The sequence below is a fragment of the Pollachius pollachius genome (assembly GCF_949987615.1).
Source record: "Pollachius pollachius genome assembly, chromosome: 10".
NCBI lineage: Eukaryota > Metazoa > Chordata > Actinopteri > Gadiformes > Gadidae > Pollachius > Pollachius pollachius.
The window spans coordinates 1,555,613-1,580,612 of record NC_136943.1 but is presented as its reverse complement, the minus strand read 5'-3'; the positions used below and the strand labels follow the sequence as shown (position 1 = coordinate 1,580,612).

The 25,000-nt window shown below is 49.9% G+C and overlaps 1 protein-coding gene across 1 annotated transcript in view; it reads left to right on the top strand.

Annotated features, from left to right (window-relative positions):
• The window catches only part of diaph2 (diaphanous-related formin 2), a gene marked incomplete at its 3' end in the record, with an annotated part of 344,437 nt that overhangs the window by 129,344 nt on the left and 190,093 nt on the right, over positions 1-25,000 (top strand). The window contains exons 14-18 of the mRNA XM_079744815.1: positions 1,450-1,566; positions 5,804-5,922; positions 8,702-8,766; positions 10,886-10,990; positions 19,893-20,246. Of these exons, the coding sequence (XP_079600941.1) occupies positions 1,450-1,566; positions 5,804-5,922; positions 8,702-8,766; positions 10,886-10,990; positions 19,893-20,246 (760 nt within the window). The remainder of the gene's footprint in view (positions 1-1,449; positions 1,567-5,803; positions 5,923-8,701; positions 8,767-10,885; positions 10,991-19,892; positions 20,247-25,000) is intronic.

Genomic DNA, 25,000 nt, shown 5'->3' with positions numbered 1-25,000 from the left:
TTACCTAGTTATTGAGTCGTCGTCTTTTTGCCTTTTTTACCAGTGAATCACCCTTCAGATGCAATCTGGAGTTGTTGTTTTGACACTGGGGGGATTAACCTCTCCCTTACTTTGTAAACAAATACGCTAAAAAGCAAAGTCCCAATTTTCTACTTTGTGCTTTCAATATTTTTATTTTTCAAACTCAATTACCTGCAGAATAGGATGGGTGTGTGTCTGTTTGGGTTTGGGTGTGTTTGTGTGTGTGTAGGTGTTAGTGTTTGTGGTTGTGTCTGGTTGTGTGTTTGTGTGACACAAACAATGTCAGGAAGGTTGGGGGGGGGGGGGGGATATGTCAGTTGAGATCAACAGAAATGCAGTGCAAAACTTGAGTACTGTTGCACTACATTTGTTATGCCAGCTATATGCTAATTTTTCCATTGTATATCATTGCTTTTGAAATGTATATGTAATTATGGACAGTTACATTTTTTATATAAAGCAGTAGCTGGCCTATTCAACAAGGAGAATAACAGTATCATTCATTATGGTGGATAGATATATTCGCACAAATTGCCAAAAGCTGCAATTAATAGTTGTGGGGGAACAATCATGTTTTTATCTTTCCCAGCTTTTTAAAGTACCCCCCTTACACACACACACACACACACACACACACACACACACCCTCCTCTGATGCATTCCTACGTGTGTACGTATTTAAGAAGCTTACTTGTTTGTCGTTTATTTGTAGCTTACTTTTATTGTTGTACTGTTTTGCTCAGTTAATTCCTAACGGATACAAACATTTCAGGGTTAAGGAATTTGAGCCATTTATATAGAAAAGGTAATTGCGTCAAGCCTCAATCAATACACATACACAATAGGTACGAAGACATTTCTGGAGAGGAATGTAATTTCCCTTGTCTTTCGGAGCAACAGACGATCCACCTCTCTAACAGCCAATTTATAAAACGGTAATGTAGGACTCTAGCCGTCTCTGAGGTAGGGAATTGAAGTCTGAAGCCCGTGATGGCATCCTGGTGGTATCTCCTCATTATTAGCCCATTATTATTAACCTGGATCTTCAGCGCTGGGTTCAGAGTGACGGGTTAACCCAGTGTTTCCTCCACGTTATTATTGCTGTCTAAACATACAAAGCACTCGTGTATACCTTGGCTCATTCACGCTCCCACCTGTCAGAATACTCGATTGATTGGGTTCGCTTTGAAGGTCGTCAGATGCACACACATCCGATGCATTCCTAGAGACGCATACACCAGCCAACAGCCGCATGTGTGTATTAAACTGTAATGAACGGAGCCTTCAAACTCATCAGTTGTCTCGACACTGTGATTTCAAAGTGGTTTAATGTGGCACACCAAATGGAAGGGAAACACACACACACACACATACATTAAAACCCAGTGTGTCTATGTTGGTGTTTTCCTTAACCCCTCGTCCCCCCACTGATATGAATGAGGTGTACCATCTCCTGTCTAACATGGTGAAAGATACGGGATCAGAGACGTACTTCCTGTCAATCCTGCAGCATCTCTTGCTCATCAGGAACGACTATTACATCAGGTGAGCTCTGTCTGTCCTAACACGCACACACACACAACATGCGCACACCTGTCTGTTATCACACACACGCACACATACCCCTATCTTTCCTCCCACACACACACATACAAAGACCCCTGTATGTCCACACACACACACACACACACACGTCTGTCCACACACACCCCTGTCAGTCCACAGACACAGACACACACACACCCGTTTGTCCACACACTCACAGACACACACCTGTCTGTCCACACACACAACCCTGTCAGTCCACAGACACACACACAACCCTGTCAGTCCATAGACACACACACACACACACACAGACACACACACACCTGTCGGTGCGCTGTGAGGACCACGCGTGCGCCGGCCCTCTGGCCTGGCTCTAAGTCCTCCTCCTCAAATGGGTTCCGAGTGAATCCCCGACCTTGATGATGAGCAGGCTCTTGAGCCAAAGTGTTTTGCCATGCCCACCAAAGGCCAGGTCCAAGATGCTATATCTTTTTTATTTTCTTTTTTTAAACTCTGCATGAAGCAACCCCTCTGCAATGAGCTGACAGGGCTTCTCTCCAGCCAGAGAGCACACTATGGTCCTCTTTCTGTTTCTCTACACACTGTTCATATATATATTTATGGATTTGTGTAGATATATATAGCATCCTGGTGCGTGTCTATATATCTATATCTATAGATATAGTAAATTTCCTTTAAATATGTGGATTTCTGGATCCATATCCCGTTGGTGTCAGCGATTCGTCACCTTAAGTTCAAATGGGCTCAACAGGTGCACATGCCGTCGTTAGGCTCAATCCCAATACTTCTCGGTGCCATTCATGGCGTTTCCTATAAAATCTGAAAAAAGCAACAGAAACCATTAAAATCGAGCGCAGATTTTCGAATGATTAAAACATGATTTCAAATATTTGTTCACCCTCCAGCAGAAATGCAAACATGTCAATCACTGAGGAGAGAAAGCCCTCTGTGTCTCGACGGCACGGCATTAATAAATTCCCCTGCTTTGCCCCGGCTTATTCCCATAAATAAGATATTTCCCAAAAAAATAGCAAAGATAGTAAAGTCGGGTAAAAGATCGTTAGATGAGGGCTGGATCGGTAGGATGACTGCGGCGTGATGAATTTGTCATCGTCAACAGTCGCCGGTCTTTTACGGTAATGAATAATTCATCCACCCATATAGCACAATAAAGTGAAAAATTGAAGTCACATTAAGCAGCCAACAGCACAACGGCCACGTCTACCTCAGCACTACTGTCCCTGGCCGCCTCGCTCCGGGGACAGGGGAGGAAAATAAAGCAAGACAAGTTAGCTAGGAACGCTGGGTCAATACCCGTATTCATGAGAATGGATGAGCTTTTTAACTTTCACAGTTTCCCAGAGTGTTGCAAAAGGCAGGCGCATAAACCCATACACCGGGAACACTGATGCGTTGTGAACGATCTGGTTGTGAATACATCCATACATCACAGCCGCGAAGGGGACCGGCCTGCGTTACGCTAACGCGGGGCCTCAGTCAGTCACCGGTTTGACGTGCGACCTGCTCGACGACGTATTGATCCCTGAACCTGTTCCTCCCTGCCTGGTGTCGGCGTGCGACGTCGGAGAGAGAAGCTAACGGCGTGGATTACAGCAGGCGATGTGGGGGCGTTATTTTAGTCTTTAATGACCCTCTCCGCTGAGCTCCAGGCTGGGGTGTGACAGGAGAGGGCTGTGCAGGCGGCGGCGGCGTCAGCCTGTCGGGTTGAATCAGCGAAGGGCGAGGGAGTCGGTCATAGGTGCTCCGGGATGACTCCCTGATCAAAGGGCTACCGGGAGGGAGCCGTGCCTCCAACGATGTCCCGCGGGACGATTAGACGCCGTTTCAAAGGGTTATGTCGACGGATGTACTACAACGCTGTCACCGGGGGTTCGCCTTTTAAAAAGTCGGCTTGTCATTAATCCTCTTTCAAAAAAAAAAAAAAAAAGGGTGTGTATAAAAACGGTGGAATCAATGTTAAATGAATCCGTGTTCTTATTTTTTTCCGTGGTGACGTCTCCTCACATCACACGTCCTCACACTCTCGCAGCGAGAGGAGACGGCCGCGACACGGGGCCGGGAAGCAGCTTCTCGTTAACCGGTCACGTTAACATCGCTACAAGCTCGTATTAACACTAATTCATCACGCGGTCCTGTCCAGACATTACTCAATATGTTCTACTTTATTCTACTTCTACAATTTCTGACTAATGCCACTTCTTGAAAAAAAAAAAAAAAAGCCGGCATAAATTGTCACAGCGCAACCCTCCTCCTTCTTAAGCAGTTCTGAAACTTGTTATTTATTTGATATATATTTTCGGTAATTAATCTCTCAGTGCGAGCCCTAACGAATGGGAGCACATCAAGCGCGGTAAATTTAGAGCAGATCTCCCCTTTTGGAGCCGGGCGATAGGGGGATTACGCTGGTTATGTGGAGCAGGGCTGGATCAAGTGATGGGGCCTCGGCTGAACCGCCGCCACCAACACCACCCCCACCACCAGCTGCAGCAGCACACGCCACAGCGCTGGTGGTACTGGTGGTGGTGGACCTGGGCGCCAGGGTAAAATAGAGACCAGCGAGGGAGGGGGAGGAGGGGAGGTGGGGATGCGATGAAGGGGACATATGTTGGCTTGCCGAGCCCAGCCCTGCCCACTGTGGAGGGGGCCCTGACAGTTCTGGGTCATTCCCTCCCTACACGGTTATCTGCGCCCGGCGCCGATCTGTTTGGCAGCGGCGGAGGACGGAGGATTCAGGGAAAATAGGGCGGCTTATTGCGATAATAATGTGGTGTACATCGGTGACAGTTGTAAGCTGGATGCTGCGACGCTTAAGCCATGCTCGCTCTCTCTCTCTCTCTCTCTCTCTCTCTCTCTCTCTCTCTCTCTCTCTCTCTCTCTCAATCTCCTCCCTCTCTTGCCCTCTCTCTCAATCTCCTCCTTCTCTTGCCCTCTCTCTCTCTCTCTATCTCCGCCCTCCCTCTCTCTCTCTCTCTCTATCCGCCCTCTCTCTCTCTCTCTCTCGCTCGCCCTCTCTCTCTATCTCCTCCCTGTCTCGCTCTATCTTTCTCTCTCTTTCTATTCCGCCTGCTCCCGATATGAGTGGGAGAGTCCTTCCGCTGAAGCTTAGACACACGGTGTTTCATCAAAACAACACTCGTTATGGGCGATATATTCACCATCATGTTAATATCTCCCCCCTTCGTCTGATTTCCCTTTCCACCTCCCACTGAGTTTAGCTTGTGTTGACATCCCCCGTGTTTCAGTGGAGTTCAGGTTGTTCCACTCGTCGTTCACCGGCCCCACTGGATGTGAAGATGCGTTTCCTTCCCCCCACCTGTACCATATCACAGAGCTCTGTGGAGCCGCTGTTAAATAAAACATTCGGATTCCTTAAATGATTTGAAAGGAGAGCAGGGGGGCATGGCGTCCCCCTCGCTGAGGGCCGCGGCAGACACCGGTACGGGCGATGTCATCACGCTCTTCAAGTCAAACACGCGCCTGTGAACTAAACCTACGCTGTGGCAGTTTGCACAGGAGGCCCGTGGCTGTGTTTGGTAACCGCTGACAAGCAGATGAAGAAGGCAGTGCAGAAAGTCAGGAGATGCGTGGGCGTCTCGTTGGCCCTCAGGCAAGTCAGCGAGAAGACAAAATGGACACCTCTTTCTCCAGCTGCTCTCTCGCCCGTCAAGGGCACCGCCACTCGGCGGTGTGAAACTCACGGCGAGCTTGACACCGTGTACTCCGAAATGTCACTCGCAATTAAAGTTGATAATACAACCAGGAGAAGGTCAGCCGCGGCGGCCTCGCGGAACCGCCGTCCACGCTTGTGTTTTTCTCCCGACGCGTTTCAATTGCACCCGTTAAATTGGCGGGATTTGCATGGCTAACGTTCAGGGCCGCTCTAATTAGCGAGGGACGCGTTGGCGAGTGGGGGCTACAGGCCGGGCGTGGCCCAGGCCGGCGCCCGTCAGCGGGGAGACGAGCGCGCCCCGCTCGGCGCTGCCTATTAATCCGCTGGTTTCCCGATTAGGGCCGAGGAGAGGGGATGGTGTACCTGTTCGTCTCAGCAGAGGCAACCTTTGAATGTGGCATTCAGTGACCTCTGGGTCGGATATGGGAATCATTTGTGCTTAATTAGCCCAGGGGAGTGTGTGTCACTCATCCGGCTCAGGCTGGAGTCTAATTGTTCTGCCCCCCCTCCCCCGTCCCCCAGACCTCAGTACTACAAGATCCTGGAGGAGTGTGTATCCCAGGTGGTCTTGCATCGCAGCGGGATGGACCCCGACTTTGGCTGCAGCAAGAGGCTGGATGTGGACTTCACACATCTCATAGGTATGGGATTCTGCACGCACGCACGCACGCACGCACGCACGCACACACACACACACTCACACACTGCAATATTCTGTAGTGTTTCAATGTCAGTAACTCAGTAATGTTGATATCATCTATACATAAACAGACTCACACACACACACACGCACATACACACACATACACACACACAAACACACACACACTCAAACTCTAATACTCTAATACTGTTGCAATGTCAGTAACTCAGTAAAGTTGATATAATCCATACATTGCAACAGACCCCCATTCAAACTATTTGCACACACTGTGCATCCACAGGTTACGACATGTTCACCAGCCTTATGTAATGGCCAAAGTTATCACTGCAACATAATTTAGAGTTGGCAAACAGAATCCCCCTTCCAGCCATTGGCCTTTCGTGTGAAACCCTCTTCAGCAGTAGGAGGCACAGGGAGGATGGAGCTAAAATTAGATGATATCCTTCCGTCTTCATCCGCCTGTCTTTATCAGCCCCTAATATTCTGCCGACAAACCCCTGAGTGAGGTGACATCCACGATGAGCATCCTCTGATCACTCATGAATAATGCATCAGCTCTTAACTGGTCCTTTTAAGCGTCGGGTATTTTAAGTCTCTGTGTTTTCCCTCGGTCATTTGTTATTGGTGGACCCTAGGGGGGTATGGAAACAGAAAGATAAAGAAATGTGTCAGCACATATGAAAACACGAGACGTATGAAACAAAAATATGACACCTTTTATTATAGTGTTGTGTCACTTAGAGGTTTTTTGATTCCTGACATCAAAGGCTCATTAAAAGTTTTTAAGCTTTTTTAACGTGAATTGTTTGAATTTCTCCAGGCATCTCTCAATTCTGCCAGGCTCTAATGAGTCGCTGAACACGTTTTAAGTTCCCCAAAGTCACGTTGAAGACGTACAACATTTGATTGTGCTTGGTAGAAATGTAAAAACAAAAAGATAATTCATTTCCCGTTACGGTTCTATTTCAAATAGTTTCGACGATGTATTTACATGTTTGTGCTGCTTAATTATGCTTCTCAAGTGGTGAAATGCAAACAGAAATGCTGTACCACTTTTTTCTATTTACACTTAATTCAACCAGGAATTGCACTTTTCTTTTTTAACATCCTGACCTAGTTAGGGCACTGCATAAACGTGTCATACAACATGAACCAAGATATTAAAAAAAGCCACCATCATTAAACAACCGCACATTAGCAAGACAAGTAAAACACCATACACCAACACACTCAGATGCAGTCAGTTTAGCAGCGTGGGACGGCTGTTTGGAATTGTTTTCAATCAGACTTAAGCGTTCTCCTCTCTGTTTCTGCCTCGTGTTTTTCCGCTCTGTGCGCCGTCGCGTGTTTCGTGGAGTGCCTTGAAAAAAAATTGTACTCAGAAAAGCAGAGCAGAAAAGCGCCTGACGTCATTCAGGTTAACTAACATCGGGCAATCGGAAGGTTTGAGCGGAGAAAACCAAGTGTGAACAACATGGAGGAGAAGCTAGCTCTGGATGCCTCTGCCTGCCCACATCTGTATGCAGATGTTTAACTAAATGATGAATGTTTTTGATAGCGGTTGGGCTAAGCCGCAGTATTCCGGCGGCTGCCTAGTAACGGTAAATGGAGACGCAGCAAGCTGCTTCTTATTTAGTGTAGGCTTCAACAAAAGAAGGCAGTGCGGTACAGAACGCCCTCTGTCTCACTGGGGCCTCAGAGGGCGACTTGCCGGTCCACTTCTCCAGTTAATTAATGTGGAATAGGCAAAGTATGGAGCCATAAATACATAGCAACATGCACGCATGCTGTGATACAAAAATGTGTCCAGTTGTAATTCTTATAAAAAACTATTCAAACAATTTGAGAAGTATTTTATAATTGTTTCAAACAGACTTTCCCCACATCAAGGTTGCAGTGTCTAGCACTTTGTGGCATCTAGTGGAACGGACTTGGCAGAAATGGAAACATAATATAAAATAAAAATATAATTGCTAAAATATTGTATTCCTAATTAATTATTAATCGTATCAAAATAAGAACCATTGTGATTTTGTTACCTTAAAGCATCCCTTAATATCTACATAGGGAACCTCTTCCATGGAGCCTACCATGCCCCCCCCCATGGTTCTACAGCAACCCAGAACAGACATAGGCCTCTAGAGAGGACACGCTTTTAATTAACAATCAGAATCACTATCTTACTTGTAAGCTATGACCTATCGTTTTACAGACTTAATAACTAAAAAGAGTTAATGCATCCATCAAGGAGACTGAATCACTTGACACTTGGCTCCTCGATGCCGTCGCGGGCGGCGGCGTGATGCTAGAGCATTGCGGGCCACCTTAGCGCCTCCTCCTACGTCGCTGGGGACGGAGATGGATAGGGGAGAGGCGGTGCTCTGCATCCTCACCACTCAAAGCCCCACACACTGCCACTTTGATTACCCATCGATAACCTACCTGCACCTGGCTGTTGGGTGTTCCAAACAGCGCTCCTTCACCCCCACCCTTACCCTATAGTGGTGGTTGCTGTGGTGGCTCACTACTAGGGACGGGGCAAAGCATCGATACGGCGGTACGTCGTCGCCCTTCTCCGTGCGATGCGAGAATCGGTACACGGGCGCCAAATATCGAGATAGTATTTTTCAATTTTTGCAGGTATTTCTTTTGCAGTTTTATACTCTATTATAAGAGTTAAAAAGAAAATATGCTATGGGGAGGCACCCTGCGATTCCCACCCCTACTCACTACAGCCGTGCCCTCTTCCCTTGCAGACCAGTGCGTGGACAAAGCCAAGGTGGACGAGAGTGAAGAGAAGGCGGCAGAGTTCTCCAAAAAGGTGAATCATCCACCCCTCCTGGTCGGGCCCTCTCCCAACCGCAGCGGGGGCCCTCGCTCTCGGCTTTATTTATCTTCCCTCCCTGGTTCCCTCCCTCACCCACGAGCCCTCCAGACGGGCTATTGACTCTGCGGGCCTGATCGATGCGTGGCTGTGGCGCTACATGATCCCTTTCAGCTCTACAAGGATCAATGCTGATATTCTGATGTAAACTTGTTTCTGCCCATTGTGCCGGGTCACAGTCTGGCTCTTTGGATCATTTGTTTCTTCTTTTTTTTGTTTTTTTCTCGACGTCTCCCACCCCAGGACACCCGAGGACTTTGTGTTTGTGTTTCTGTGTTTTTGAGCGTTTGTTGTTGGTGAATGAACCTTGTGGATGTATAGGACGCAACAGAAACACACACACACACACACACACACACACACACACACACACACACTCGCACGGATGCAGAGCCCCACACAGTCACTCCCTTGCATGTGTGTGTACACAGGCATATACCGCACACATGCACACGTACGCGCACATATAAACACTAACACACACACACGCACACACAGATACATAACCCGACATGATCTCTTTCTCGCACATGCGTACACAGGTATACAAACACAAGCACGAACGTGCACGCACATGCACACATAGACACACCCAAACAAGTCAGAACGCTTCACGTCCAAGCTTCAGTCGAGGTAAGGGTAGCCAACATCAGAATGGCCAAATAGGGGAGGACCGAATTATCATGTGTTCGATTTGTACTCAGATATTCGAACATCCTTCAAATATTCCGGCACCAATTTGACAGCTGCCGTCCAGTGAGAAAATACGCAAGCCATTAACCCCGCATTAACACCATCGTTATAATGGTTTTAGAAGGGGTTTAATTATGGACATATTTAGCAGCTATTTCAATGTTCAAACGAGTCCAAAAGACACCGGAACAGACGAGGTCACTCCCTCATACATGTATCAGAGCACTCACCACATGAATCCTCCGGCTGGGTCATACTCGGGAACGACCACTTGGGAAACGTTGAGAAACTGACCCCCTCCATTGTTAACCTATGGGAGGGCACCGGCGCAAAACGTCCTATTGCCGCCCAATCGATTTGCAGTACACTGCGGAGGGACCGGATGTTTTAGGGTGTGGCTGATTTCGCGTGCGTTTAAAGATTTGCACGCTGCAGATGTTTTAAGGCGTGGCTGATTACACGCGTGTTTAAACATCTGCACGCTGCAGATGTTTTAAGGTGTGGCTGATTTCGCGTGTGTTTAAAGATCGGCATGCTGCAGATGTTTTCGGGCGTGGCTGATTTCGCGCGTGTTTAAAGAACTGCACGCTGCAGAACCCAACCGCTCGATAACACACATTCACACACACACACACACTCTCACCGGGTCTCGGGCGAACGCACCTTTGGATCGGTGGGTATGTTCCCCGGTGGCGCCGCTGTGCGCGCGGGAACATTGTCCTGACAAGGCTTGTCTTCCTCAGAAAGGTTATGTCCGTCAACACTCCTGACACCAGGCCCGGGACCGAGGCAAAGGACAACAGGGGCCCAGAGCCACACAGGCTAAGAATAGAGCCGCTGAGTGGGGTCACGTGGGGGTGTGTCGGGGAAGGGCCCTGCTGTCGGCCGTCCTCCGGAGATACCCCGTGGCTCCTGTGTGTGTGTGTGGGGGGGTGTGTGTGTGTGTGTGTGTGTGTGTTTGAGGAAGTCAATGTAGATGGACGACTGTGTGTGTGTGTGTTTGAAGGAGTCTTTGTTGAAGTGAATGTGTGTGTGTGTGTGTGTGTGTGTGTGTGTGTGGGTGTGTGTGGGTGTGTGTGTGTGTGTGTGTTTGAAGGTGTCTTTGTTGAAGTTAATGTGTGTGTGTGTGTGCTGTGCGTGTGTGTGTGTGTGTGTGCCTGCGTGCGGGTGTTTGAAGGAGTCATTGTGGATGGACGACTGTGTATGCGTGTGTGTTTGTAGAAGTGAATGTCTGTGGATGAAAACTGTGTGTGTGTGTTTGTGTTTGTGCGTGCCAGCGTGCGTGTGCGTGTGCGCACCCCAGTGTTCTTGGCCGTGCGTGGACGCCACTAGTCGTAACGCTCGTTCCTCCGTGGGTCCGCAGTTCGACGAGGAGTTCGGGGCGCGGCAGGAGGCTCAGGCGGACGCCCAGAAGAAGGAGGAGCGTATCAAGGAGCTGGAGGGCCAGGTCCAGACTCTGCAGACCCAGGTACACCCACACCCCCCACACCCCAACGCAGGAAGCGCAACACGGGCCGGTGAGGCCTCTCTCTCCCCCCCAGGAAGGAGGGGGGTTAAGGGGCCAGCAGCCTCCCCTTCTCAGACCCACTCTTCACAGAAATGGATCCGCGCTTCTTGAGAAACACAATTTCCTTCCGAGTGAAGTACATCTCCTGTATTGACTCCAAATGCGGCTCCAGAGAGGAAAAAAAAAACAGCAAACCTATACGAAAAGTCCAAAGCATCCCTTTTCCAGCCCGGCCGAGGCGGTGATACCGTCTCTAAGTGTGTGTTTTCATCCATGCCAGGTCTTTTGATTCGATAGAGGGTCAATCTCCCTCCTAAGACTCGGCATTTTAAATGGGGAGAATTGCCCCATTGAAGCCTTCCTATGTAATTCTATAGGCTTACGGATGGATTGGGTTGCTCTTCATGGCTGCTGCATAACAGCTCTAAACCGGGCAAACACCCCCTTTATAAGCATTGAAAAGGATGGCTGTTTCCTCCTCAACTTAATTGGAAACACTCCCGTCCCCCCCTGGAGACCAACAGACGCTTTGGTTCTGTTCTTAATAAAGATCCAGATGAGAACCACCATGGACCATAAGGGCAACATTGGCTGTGCATCATTGTTCAGATGAATGACCTCATCGTTCGCTTTACCTCAAACCCTTTCTGGGATTCCGGTCGCATATTTAGTTCAGATGCCCAAACCTCACAGTCGTTTGCCGTTACAATGCATCCCCGAAACACTTCTGTTCTTAGCCCAACCGCGATTAAATCATTCATCATTTAGTTAAACATCTGCCTACAGATGTGGACAGGCAGAGGCCACTAGGGCTAGTGTCTCCTCCATGTCGTTCACACTTTGTCGTTGCCACTCATTTCATCCGATTGGAAGATGATACAAAACATGAACGAGGTCAGGCGCTTTTCTGCTCCGACTACATGACTCAGACTAAAACTCGAGGTCGGATTTAGCATCAATCTCAGAAACGTTTTAAAAAGTATTCCTTCATCCGCATCCACACACTCGTCAGATCCATCCCTGAATATTCAGAATCCCCCGATGACTCCGCGCTCTCCTCGACCATCACCTGTGACTCATGCTTGCCTCCCATTGCGTTGCCTCCGGGTCACTTCCTGCCCCCCGCTGTTTGAGCGTGACGTCGCCTGACACGTGCACGCCCTGACGTCCAATCCCGACGCGGCCCTGAGGGCTCTAGGCTCCGCCCCCCCGGCCCTAATGATGATTAAGTCGAGTCACGTCCAGGCCTGCTTACGTCCGTCCCACGTCCCTCCTACGTCCGTCCTACGTCCGTCCTAGCTCCCTCCGTCTCTTCTGTACTCTGTGGGATTACCGCTTGTTAATTTTTTATCCCCCGTTTCCTCCCTTGGCCTTCTCAGCTCCACATATATAACACACACACACCCTCCCATGGGTCGGAGCAGGTTGTTCTTTGAAGCCCGACTGTGGTTTGTTAACAGGCAGTGAGGAACAGCGTCCGTGTGTCCGTACCTAGAGAGCCCCTTTCAAAGGACGGCTGCTCTTGGTGGGGTGGCTTGTTTTTATTTTTCCGCGGTTTGATTCTTCTAAAGATGACGCTCACATAACAAGAGCCATACATTGATACTGCAATGCTCTTCAGCTCCTCTTGAGAAGAGAGGTGTACGCACCACGGGAGTTTAACCGAAGCTTAGGGCCAATTAGATGCTTGTTTGCTTGAAGTGACCCGGTCTAGTGGCGAGTTTTGGCACTAATCCCGCCCCCCTAATGTGAACAATAGCCTTTCATTTAGAGCTGCGTTCAGGGTTCACCCGCATTATATTCATGGCACACACTTAATTTGCAGAGAATGCATCGATGGTAGAATTTTTATGCTGCCAATAAAGTTTAAATCGAGGTATACTATGCTATACTGCCAACTTTAAAAATTTAAAATCAATGTATTTTTATGATTCAGGCTTCTGGCTGCTTCTTTTCTCTTGTGATAGGAGTGATTCTTGTATCTCTCTCAACCTCCAAAACTTTGAGCTAGGGTGTGACCTGAACAAACCCCTCCAAACTCGCTCCAGCCCGTCTCTAATTTCATCCATGAATGCTGGTCAATTAGAATGAGTCAAGGTACACTTTGAAAATACTGCCAGTTTGTACGTTTCTCTGTTCAGCCGGTATAAGAGGCATGCCCCAAAAGGATGCCTCGTTTACATATTTGCAATCTGCTTTTCAAAGTATGCATTCTTTTTAACAGAGATATCTTAAGAATATTTTTACATATTTGTCTCATTCTGTTGATCTAATCAATTACCTAAAATCCTTTAATATAGACTGTGTGCAATATTTAACATCATAACATTTTCACATAATCAAATCAAAATCCCTACAGCTAATGATGATGCTCAGGGATACATTCAGTATATTAGAGCACAAACCGGCTCCACTAACAATTAACGGTAATTGTTGGGAGTGAACAGAGCCTGTGATTAATCCCCCCCCCCCCCCCCTTTGACAATAACCCAAACAGCCCTCGGGGTAGGGCAGGCTCCGTACAGCCACTGGGGGTGAACCTGAACCGCGCCACGGCCGCTGTGAAGCTAATGCACCTTTGACTCAGAGCTACAGAGCTGTTATCTGCTGGAGCACCAACCCTCCAAATCCACAGGAATTTACACGTGGCACACACACACACACACACACACACACACACACACACACAGTCACGCAAGCACGCACACAGTCACGCACCCTCAAACACGCACACACATTCACGCGTATGCACACACGCACACCAAGCAAAGTCACTCACACCCAAGCACGCACATTCACACACAGTCACGCACGCACACGCACATACACACAAACACGCACACACAGTCAAACACAGTCACGAACACACAGTCATGTACAGACACACACACGCACACACATAGTCACGTACACACACACACACACACACCCACACACAGTTCATCAAAGATGCGCCTGCTACTTTGCTGAATAGTAATGAGGTAGAGATGTTAGTTTTCTCGTGGCAAAGGCCCCTCTTGGAAGTACGGGAAAAAATAACAGCAACAAAAAGGCATAAAAACGGCGTGCATGTCTGAGTGTCTCCTCCTCGCCCCGCCTGCCGCCCTAACGAGAGCGCGTCTCCAGCGAACTCGGCAGCGGTAACAAGCCGGGCCGTCTCTCGATGCGTCCATTTGATTCCCCCGCTACGTGGCCGTCGAGCACAGATCCAGCCGTCACAAAACCGGCTGAAATCACAAACAAAAAGGGAAATCATCCCCACGGCGTCTCTCCCGCCCACACCCCCGTTCACGGAGCACGGCGTTGGGAGGCGTCCGGCGAATTATCCCCGGCGCCGATGAATAATGCAGCGCCGGCCGGCCGCCGGCGCTCGCCATACCATTAATTGGCTTTAACAACCTGGCGCCGTGCGGCCATGTGACCTCGCCCTGCCCCCGGGAGGAGGGTGCGGTGGATCACTCGTGTTTCCCCGCCCCCCCCCCCCCTCCTCTGGTCGTCTGATACAGGGCCGCTGTTACGGTCGCTCTTATCTGACGGGCCCCGGTCTCATTATCGGATCCCACTCTCCGCTCCGACTGCCACCGTGACAGCGCTGGGTCTCTCGCCCGCGGTGTGACGGCCTGCTGCCCGCTGCCGTGTTAACAGCCCCGCGCGCTGTCTCCCTCACCGTGGACGGCCGCTCTGAGGTCTGAGTCAAGAAAATCAAGTTTGATCGTTTTTTTTTCGTGTGAGTTTCTAAATCACCTAACTGCGCCAGGTTTCTTACTCTCAAGGACTTTGGGTGAAAGTAAAGTTTAAACAAAAGCACCTCTTGTCTGCCTCTTTCGAATATCTTGCAAAAATGGAAGTTATATTTAAGTCCAGGCTGCTGGTGAATTTCCCTATCTATATTCCCATTGTAAGTGTTAAATATTTAATCCTCTTCGACCCGGTGTCACTAAGCAGTGTGTTTTTATTTTTTTGGCGTGGAGGTTTTAATAGGGGGATTTTTTTGATTTGGTTACCAGGATGCATTTATTCCCCTGTGTTACCGTGGCAACCGCACCCAAACTATCAAAGCGGAGCCCGGGAACAATGCAAAAGCAAAGACCTGCCGGGCGGGAATCAATGTCCATCACATAATCAGGCGCCATTGAGATGAAATAGACGTGAGTTTACATCCAGCGCCCGGGACGCCAGCTACAGGGAGAGAACCTTTTGATGGTGCATCTGACTGCCTCCTGCCTTTAGTCGACTTCCTTTTATGTAGCCATCAGTGTTTTCACATTCATGTCTCCCTTTCAAAGCAGACACCGCCTCTCATTCTTTGGTGTAAATGCACCATAAACTCTGCCTTTTTCTCACAACAAATAATTAATGTAGGGAAATGGAACTGTGATGTTGCACTACTATCAACATGTACGGCGTCGTGGACACCCCCCCCCTTCTCCTCATCCTCCTCCCCCTCTTCCTCCTCCACTTTCACCTCCCCCCTGCTCGTATTGGCTTGTTGTTGTTTTCTCTGTTGTTTACAATGTGCCACAGTTTTCCCTCCTCTCTGTCTAACTCACTTCTGTCTGTGCTTCTGTTTTGTGCTCTCTGTTTTCCCCATCCGTCTGAGCTGTGGTTCTTGTCTTCTGTGTGTGTGTTTGTGTGTGTGTGTGTGTGTGTTTGTGTGCGTGCGCGTGTCTGTGTTGCATCTGTCTAGTTAACTAATGAGAGAGAGAATCTCACCAAGGCTCAGAGACTTATCAGGGAGTGTGAAGCCAAGGTGGGTGCGTGCTTCTCCGCTGCTGCATGTCAACTCCTTTCTCTGCGTCGCACGCGCTCTGCAGTGGATGTGCGGTCGTGTAGTGCTTTTTCAGACATGCACTTCCAGATATTGGCAACCAGAATAATCTTTTTTTCTTTATATCTCTATATATCAATACTCGATCGATGTCGATGTAGATATATTTAGTTTGGGCCTGTTATGGTTTTAAAACCAGCCGCAACGCTAGCCTGCTTGCTTATCGATTGCACATGTTTGTGTACTCAATAGTGGATGATATGTATTAGATATGATGTCTATTCACTGCTATTGCAAATATCCACATGAACGTTATAGCCTTATTGTTATGGTTTGAATCTTGTGCAAGATGTGCAAGAAAAAGTGGCAGAAGGCAACATTTCTGAAAAATATGATGTCAAAATTATCAAAGCACTCATAAAACATTGAAGCCAATGTCTGGAGGTTCTAAAACAACTATTCTACGAGCGCCTTTTGACCAAAAGTCCGAAAGGCAGTCAGAAAACCACCCGCGGCCCTAAAAAACAACCAATCAACCAAAGAAGTTAGTGGTTGTCTTTCTCTGGCCAGCCGGGCTGGTCTACTGATGGGAGAACCATTCGGTGCTTGGAGCTCAGGGCAGAGCGAGGTTTTCTTTATGCCCTCTTGTCTTTTCAAATTTCAAAGTCTGTTAGTGGAATTTCCTCTAAATCTTGCCTGCTGCTCTGCTTCTGATGAGCATCCAAAACTCTGGATTCTGACACTTTTTGCTGAATAATTCTACATTGTGTCAAAATCGACACTTCAACAGTATTTGAGCACAGCATTTATATTTATAAATGCACCTAACGGTCTTGGGCTGAACACAATGGAGGCATTAGTGATGTATTTGTGATGGCTAGTAATTAGCTATATTTCTCCAGCCTATGTAATCACAGTTTACCCAGTAAACACCTGCTAATTGAATTCCTCCAAGAGCGATGAGATTGGGACGGACAATTTCCATCACGTAACGCTCTGAGATAATTACCTGTCAGTCTGACCTCCTGCTCGCCCTCACACGACCGTGATTCCCCGTAGTCCGCTGGTTAGATTTGCTATTAGCAACGTTTGGTTCAATTCCTGCAGCTCCAGATGAGGCCAGCAAGGAGACACTAGTGTTGTTTCTCTTCCCCTGTCTCCAACACAGAGGCCACAGAGGGAAGAGACTTACAGGTAATAAAGACAGCTAGGATGTGGACGAATATTGCTTCTCCCTCTCTCTCTCTCTCTCTGTCCATCTCTCTCTCTCTCCCTCTCTCTCTCTTTCTCTCTCTCTCTCTCTCTCTCTCTCTCTCTCTCTCTCTCTCTCTCTCTCTCTCGTCGACAGTCGTGGTTACACTTTGGTTTCATAAGTTATTAGTGGGGTTATCAGGCCCGCTACACATTCACTGTCAGGTGTGAACAGTCCTAAAATTAATGTGTTTTATGGAATATGATTCCATGAGCTGAACCACATTGCTGGTTGGTCAGGATGGATCGCATTTTAATTGGATCTCATGGGTATGGGTTTGTGTGTGTGTGTGGGTGTGGTGTGTGTGTGTGTGTGTGTGTGTGTGTGTGTGTGTGTGTGTGTGGACAGCAATATGGAATTCAAACATTAAATCTATATACATATCTTGCCAGATCATTTAAACTAAGAGACGTTCAATTTTCACCTCTGTCTGCCTGCCTGCCTGGCTGGTTGCCTGCCTATCTATCATGCATGCTCATGCATGTAGCCATCGATCGCTCCGTCCACCTCTCCATCCAAGGTGCAGCTCTGGTACCCCGGGTTTCCCTATAACTGTGCAGGCATCTCGGGAGGGAGAGAAAGACACAGAGTGCGAGAGAGACAGATTGACAAGATTAGAAAGAGCTAGAAGGAGAGGGAGAGAGATTGAGAGGGATGTAGTGAAACAATCATAGTGAAAGAGAATATAGGGAAAGATTGATATAATGAGCGAGAGAGTGAGCGAGATTGAGAGAGGGATAGATTGATGGAATGAGAGACTTGGTGAAAGAGAGAGAGATATAGAATAAAGAAAGATATAGAAAGATAGAGAGGGAGAGAGCTTGATACAAGAGAAGACAGAGAGAGAGATACATAGAAAGAGAGAGATAAAGTGTGAGAGAGCTTGATAGAATGAAAGACAGAGAGGGGGAGAGAGAGAGAGAGAGAGAGAGGGGGAGAGGGGGAGAGAGAGAGAGAGCTTGATAGACTGAGAGACCGAGAGAGAGAGAGCAAGAGAGAGAGAGAAAGAGAGAGAGAGAGAGGGGGAGAGAGAGAGAGATATAGAGAGTGAGAGAGAGAGCGAGAGGGAGCTCCGGGGGGTAGGTAAGGTACCTCGGTAGGTAAGTGATGGCGCTCTAATGCAGCAGCTAATTTGCCTCCGTTCTCTCGTATTAATCTTAAAAGAGCCTGGACGGCGGGGAGATTGACAGGCGCGTGATGATTGGATGTCGGCGGCCGGTGGGCGCGCCGCCGTTAAAGGCGGCGCGCCTCGCGCCACACCTTTTTAATTTCCTCCTTAATAACCAATCCACTGATGGCTCTGTGCAATGAAACACGGGGTGTTTCAAACGAGGCTAACCACATATTACACCGGGCCTGATGAGTCGCTGGATGTGGCACGCGGCCGTTTGCTGGATCCCTCACCGTCTCTCGGTGGTCGATCCGGTCTGGTGTGGAGGTGAATCGGGTAATCTTCTCTTTCGCTCCAAAGGTCAAATACATGTCTCTTTTTCACAGCGCCACGTAATTGTGATATTTGCATGTGTTTAGTGTCAACACATTTTCCCCACGGGTGTTATCGATGATTACAAACAGCTGTTTACGCGGTGCTCATGCATGCGTGTGTGTGTGTGTGTGTGCGCATGCGCTTATGTGTTTGTGTGTGTGTTTGTTTGCATGCTACAATTGCCTATGTGTGCATGCGTGCGTGTGTGTGTGTGTGCGCTTGTGTTTGTGTGTATCAGCGATATGCTAATCGTGTAATGGGACTGCAAGGCACTTTCTTATCAGGAATTGGTTTAATTTCACTTCTGTCCTGGGCCTAATAGTCTGTCAATGCGGGGGTCCGTGATGAACACTTGATTGGTGGGAGGGCTATCTGTGACCTGAATGGGCTGCCTTGCCTCCAACGCTCTGCCTCCGTCTCATCCCGTCCCCGTCTGGGGTGGAACTGACGAGGCAGCACGGCCTCCTACCTTATCAAGGCACCGCGGAGCGCGCCGTTATGGCTGTAATTTGTAATATCTGAGAACACTATCAGTGTGTTCGTTAGCCCTGCCGGCTGCACTCTCAGTCGCGATACCCCCCACACCCCGCTGCGGATAGCAGAAACATTAGCTGTCCTGGGCGATTACTAGGAGTTCACCTGGCGGACTATCACAGTAAAACAGTTGTACCGGATATGGATTGATTCGTTTGGTTTTATTTGGGCCGGGTAGAAACACTAAAAGGCGTTTGCATGTGAGCTGCTCGCACGGCGGCCGTGTGTCCCACAGTCCAGTGGGCTGGACATTTTTCAATTCCACATTCTTTGCCGTATGTATGTCGAGGTGGCGGGCCGCTGTAGCATGTCCCTGACAGGCATGGCACGGCGCGGGCGACCCTTAGCGTAGGGCTGCTCCATTATGGAAAAAAACCGCAAACATGATTATTTTGGTGAATGGTTGAATATTGAAATCACAATTATTCAACCGATTATTTTCGAGTTTGAAAACATGATGTATTTATTCGGCGTGTCTCTCCGAAAAAACACTTTGTAGCTGAGAACTACGAAAGTTCTCCTGAAAAAAAGTACACAAAATGGTCAAATAGGAAATGTTCAAATCTATAATAATGTCCAGATACGTGTCCAGCTGTTCTGCCCCTTCTATAAAACATTACATGAAACAAAAAACGAAAAAAAAGATATCTGTATCGAAAACTCGATTGTATCAGTCTTGCGATCGTTTGACGGCAAAAATGGAAATCGCTTTAAGAACGCGACGAACCGCCCAGCCCTGCCTCAGCCTCCCGCCCCGTCGCCATGGCGACCGCCCCATCTCTGACTCTCTCTCTCTCTCTCCCTCTGTCCCGCCTCTCCACAGGTCGCCGCCGGCCCGGCCCTCGGAGCAGCGGGGCCCGCCCCCATGGCCGGGGCCCCGCCCCCGCCCCCGCCCCCGCCCCCGCCTCTCCCCGGGCACGCGTGCATGCCGCCGCCGCCGCCGCCGCCGCCGCCGCCGCCCCTCCCGGGCGGGGGTCCGCCCCCTCCCCCCCCACCCCCTCCTCCTCCCCCCGGCTGCGGACCCCCTCCTCCTCCCCCCGGCTGCGGACCGCCCCCTCCCCCCGGGTTCGGCCGCATGGGGCCGCCCGCTCCCCCGGTGGTCAAGCTGCCCTACGGCCTGGAGGCCAAGAAGACCTACAAGCCCGAGGTGGTGATGAAGAGGGTCAACTGGTCCAAGGTACGAGGTCACTTCCTGTGTCCGGCGCCGCGCGACGGCTCGTGTGAGGGGGAAAGCGGCGGATTTTAAAATGCTCCCAAATACCCAGCGACCGTTATTTTACAAAGCTTTGAAGGCAACGTACGTGTGCTTTTAACATTTCCCTTTCAGTGGTCGTGTTTTCTTTTCAAAGTGTTCAAAGATGAAGTGCTTTCAGTTTCCTTTTTATGTTTCCCTTTTTTTTGGGAAGCCGTTGCATTGAGCCGAGTCGGCTTTCAGAGAGAGTTGAAGGCCGTACCCAAACAATGCTGTTTTCAGTTCCACACTTAATCTACGCAACGTGACTCTCAGCCAAGGGCTTCCACACTCCCAAGCCTCTCTTATGACACTCTGCGGTAAACAATTGCCCCCCTGCTCACGTGTGTGTTTGCACGCTTAATGTGGAAAGAGTTTGGGGAAGTTTTGTCCCATTTGATTATGAATTCAATCGCCACTTTTGATTCAATCACAGACAGCATGATGACTCCTCGGCATTCATTAAATGTCGCTCTGCGTGTTCGACGTATTTTACCTTGCACTTTAATCTCTGCTTTTCAATACCTATGCAGAATTCAACGTGGAACTTTTTAAGGAACGTGTTTACAGATACACATCTTCTGTTGATGCTCGAAAATCTCATTTTAGAAATCGTCCTAAACCAAAGCGACTTTTCGAAAGCTGACTAACAGAAAAACAAATGCGAAATCAGTCGCTTGTATTTGCGTTGTGCTGACGTATTTCTCTGGGTCATCAACGTACGTCGCTTTGGCGATGTTAAGGTAACGTGCATCTATTCGCCCCCTATGGGGTCCAAGGGCCTCGTAGAAATGAGCTTAGCGCTGCGTGCTCTAGGGTGAGGACCCCGCCACCTCTTACACACCTAATGGCCCCAATAACGTTTCCTCTGCTCGAGTGCCAAGCCAATGATATGAAGTATTTATTAAAGCTGTCAGTGTGTAATAGAAAAGCCATCACATTAACAGGAAAGCACCCACCCGGTGTTTCTCTGTTCAAAGGGAAACAGGGGCTGTACGTAATAGATGTAATTGCCATGTTTGTTTGTGTGTGTGTGTGTGTGCATGTGTCTGTTTGTGTGTGCGTGTGTGTGTGGTTGTTTGTGCGTATGTGTGTGGTTGTTTATGTGTGTGTGTGTGGTTGTTTGTGTGTGTATTTGTTTGTGTGTGTGTGTGCGGATATGTGTGGTTGTGTGTGTGTGTGTGTGGTTGTTTGTGTTTATGGTTGTTTGTATATGTCTTTGTCTGTGTATGTGTGTGTTTGTGTGGTTTGTGTGTATGGTTCTTTATGTCTGTCTTCATATTTGTTTTTGTGTGTGTGTATGTGTGTGTTTGCTTGCATGCGCGTGTGTGTGTGTGTGTTGCTTGTGTGTATGGTTCTTCATGTGTGTGTCTTTCTATTTGTCCACGTCGATATGTGTGTGTGTGTGTGTGTGTGTGCGTGAGCGAGGCGTGCGCATGTGTATGCGGTTGTTCAAAGTTGTGTTTGTGCGCGTGTGCGCGGCGCACATCACACCACACAACAGCCAGCGTTCAAGACTCATTTAATGCGGGGGGTGGGGGCACCCTGGCCTCTGCAGGTGCGCTAGTCTGGGGATGCAAATGGAATTCATAACCACCTTCGGAAAAGCAATCTGTGTCTGTTGTGGCCATTAAGTGGGACACGGGTCACCCCCCCCCTCCCAGCAAGAACCAGATGGAACGCTGGAGGAGCCAGGAGCCAACCTGACACGGGGCCCTTACAAAGAGGGCTGGGGTGGGCGGGAGAGGGAGGGGGGGGGGGAGGGGGGGGGGAGGGAGGGAGAGGAAGAGAGGGGGGGAGGGAGGGAGAGAGGGAGAGGGGGGGAGGGAGAGGAAGAGAGGGAGAGAGAGAGGGAGGGGGAGGGAGGGAGGGAGAGAGGGAGAGAGGGAGGGGGGAGAGAGGGAGAGGGGGGAGGGAGGGAGGGAGAGAGGAAGAGAGGGAGAGGAGGGGGAGGGAGGGAGGGAGAGAGGAAGAGAGGGAGGGGGGAGAGGGAAAGAGAGAAAGAGAGGGGGGGGAGGGAGGGAGAGAGGAAGAGAGGGGGGGAGGGAGGGAGAGAGAGAGAGAGAGAGAGGGAGAGAGAGAGGGAGGGGGGAGAGAGTGACAGAGAGAGGGAGAGAGGGTGGAGGGAGGGAGAGAGAGAGTGGGAGAGAGTGGGAGAAGGTGGGAAGAGAGGGAGAGGGGAGGAGAGGGCGGGGGAGGGAGAGAGGGGGGAGAGAGAGGTGGAGAAACAGAAAGAAAGAGGTAGAGAGATAATGATAATGTTGATGAGAGAGAGAGAGAGAGAGAGAGCGAGAGAGAGAGAGAGAGACAGAGAGAGAGGGAGAGGCTATTGTTTCCCTGCTCCTCGCCCCTGTCTCCTAGACCCGCGTGAGGCTAAGCGATGTCAGTATGTGTGACTCTCTCTCCATTCCCAGGAGGGGGGGTAAAGCAGGGCCAACTCTCTTCTCACTCAATGAACAAATAAGTAAAGTGATGGTTGTGTGGCGCGGGCGACGGAGAGAGCGAGCGAGAGGCGCCCGGGGGAGGGCGGGGGGGCACGTCCTGTGAGTAAACAAAAGGAATACAAAATACTTTGTTGTTTCCTAAGAACACCTTTCCTAGGAATGCTAAGAAGCCAGAGGCTGAGGGTTAACTTTTATAATTGTTGTACTCCCTTTTTCCCAGCATGCAACAGCCTCATCAGCCTCTGCTGTGGTGACCGCTGCGGCAGTGGGGAGTCCGTGGGGGGGGTGGGGGGTGCAATGTAATTTCCCCCTTCAGTCACGGCCAACACAGAGGGGGGGAGGGGGGGCCAGGCCATTATCACACACACGCTGTTAGGGTAAACGACTGCTCAGTCAGAGAGCCAGGCTGCAGCAGCGCTGGTACCCCAGATCTCCCCATAGCCCCCCCTGACCCGACACCAGCCCTCCCCGTCCTCACACACATGCAGCGCCTGTGTTCAGCACAGGGAGCGACCGACCCGGGAGTCATACGCCACACCTGAGCCCTGTTAGACCCCGCCTACCCAAGCCCCCCCCTCCCCAAGCTACGGTGGAGGTTGGGGTCAACCATCGTCGTCGTTATCATCGTCATCGTCTTTATCTTTTCTTCTTCTTCATCTTCTTCCTCTTCTGCATCTATCATCAGCCTCGGCACCACACACCCTCGATCAGCTGCCGTCGGCCATATTGAATCAGTCACCTGACTTGGCCGAGGCCCCCGGGGGCCCGCCGTGTGGAGCTCCTGTTCTCAGCTGAAGGTGTTGGCCGGGGGCAGGGAGCTCAGTGCTGTGGGGGCGGGAAGGGCCAGATGGGTTCATACCTAACCGTCTCGACTGCACTGCTGCCACGCTGGGGCACGGGCACTTCCACGTGCACACCCCCGCTTCCACGTGCACAGCCCCCCGCTTCCACGTGCACGCCCCCCGCTTCCACGTGCACAGCCCCCGCTTCCACGTGCACGCCCCCCGCTTCCACGTGCAGAGCCCCGCTTCCACGTGCACAACCCCGATTCCCAATCTGCCGTGGAGAAATAAGGATAACCACTGACTCCCCTTTCCCCATTGGCCGACGGCCGGCTCCTCCCCCTCACAGTATAGCCTAATGAAGTGGTATCTGGATCTATATCTGCGCGTGTGTCATGTATAATTTACAGCCAGCATATCACATATTTTATGATTTCATGATGAAACCTAAACTACTGTTTAAAGTTACATTAGCCCACTTCTGAAACCCCCCGTTGGCACCGCTACGCCTGACGCACACACTCGCACAAACACACACACGGACACGCACACATACATTGGCGCATGCACCCACACACACGTCGTGCGCGCACAATCCCTCAAACCCACACAAACACACACATATAAATACTCTCACACACACACACACCGCACTCACACTTCCGCACACACACACACACACACACACACACACACACACACACACACACACACACAACACACACTCACACGCACATGCCAAAAGTGATGCAACCCCAGGATTGCCAGGCGCCCCGGCCCTCTCCCAGGGTGCCCGGCTCTCTGAAGTCTCACCCAGGCCTCTCCTATGTGCTCCGCGACCGCACGTCTGCCGGGGTTAACAGCGGAGGTGCAACCGCCCGCAATAGAGCCGCCCGGGGGAGGGGGGCGGTGGTCGCCACTCTGGAGCCCTGCCGTGTCACACACCAAGTGCCCCGCCAAAGTGCCTGATACAAATTCAGTCTGACCTCACTCACTGATACGTGCATTAGCAGGGGAGCGCTGTGTACGCGGCCGCGTGTTAAAGAGCTCTGTGTTCCACCCAGCCTGCTTTCATCTATTATCCATCAGGGGGTGTGTGTGTGTGTGTGTGTGTGTGTGTGTGTGTGTGCGCGCGCTTGCCTATGTGTGTGTGTGTGTTTGCATGTGTGCGTGTGTGTATGTTTTTAATCCTGTGGGTGAGCGTGTTGTTTCTCGCGGTGTGTGTGTAGGAGTGAGTCTGCTGACATTAAGCTAGTTCAGACCGGTCCAGGTTGGAAGACAGAATAGAGAGCTGTTTCTGGGGGGGGGGGGGCTGAACGGAGATATGCACATGTTTGTATTTGGCTCAGGAGAAAGTCTTCTACTAAAGTCAACCCGCTCTGCCTGCAAATCTCACCAGCTCTATCATTTTGATACGGCATTACTTGCTACATATACATACTCTGCCCTGTCTTCTGGAAAAATGTCCATGTCT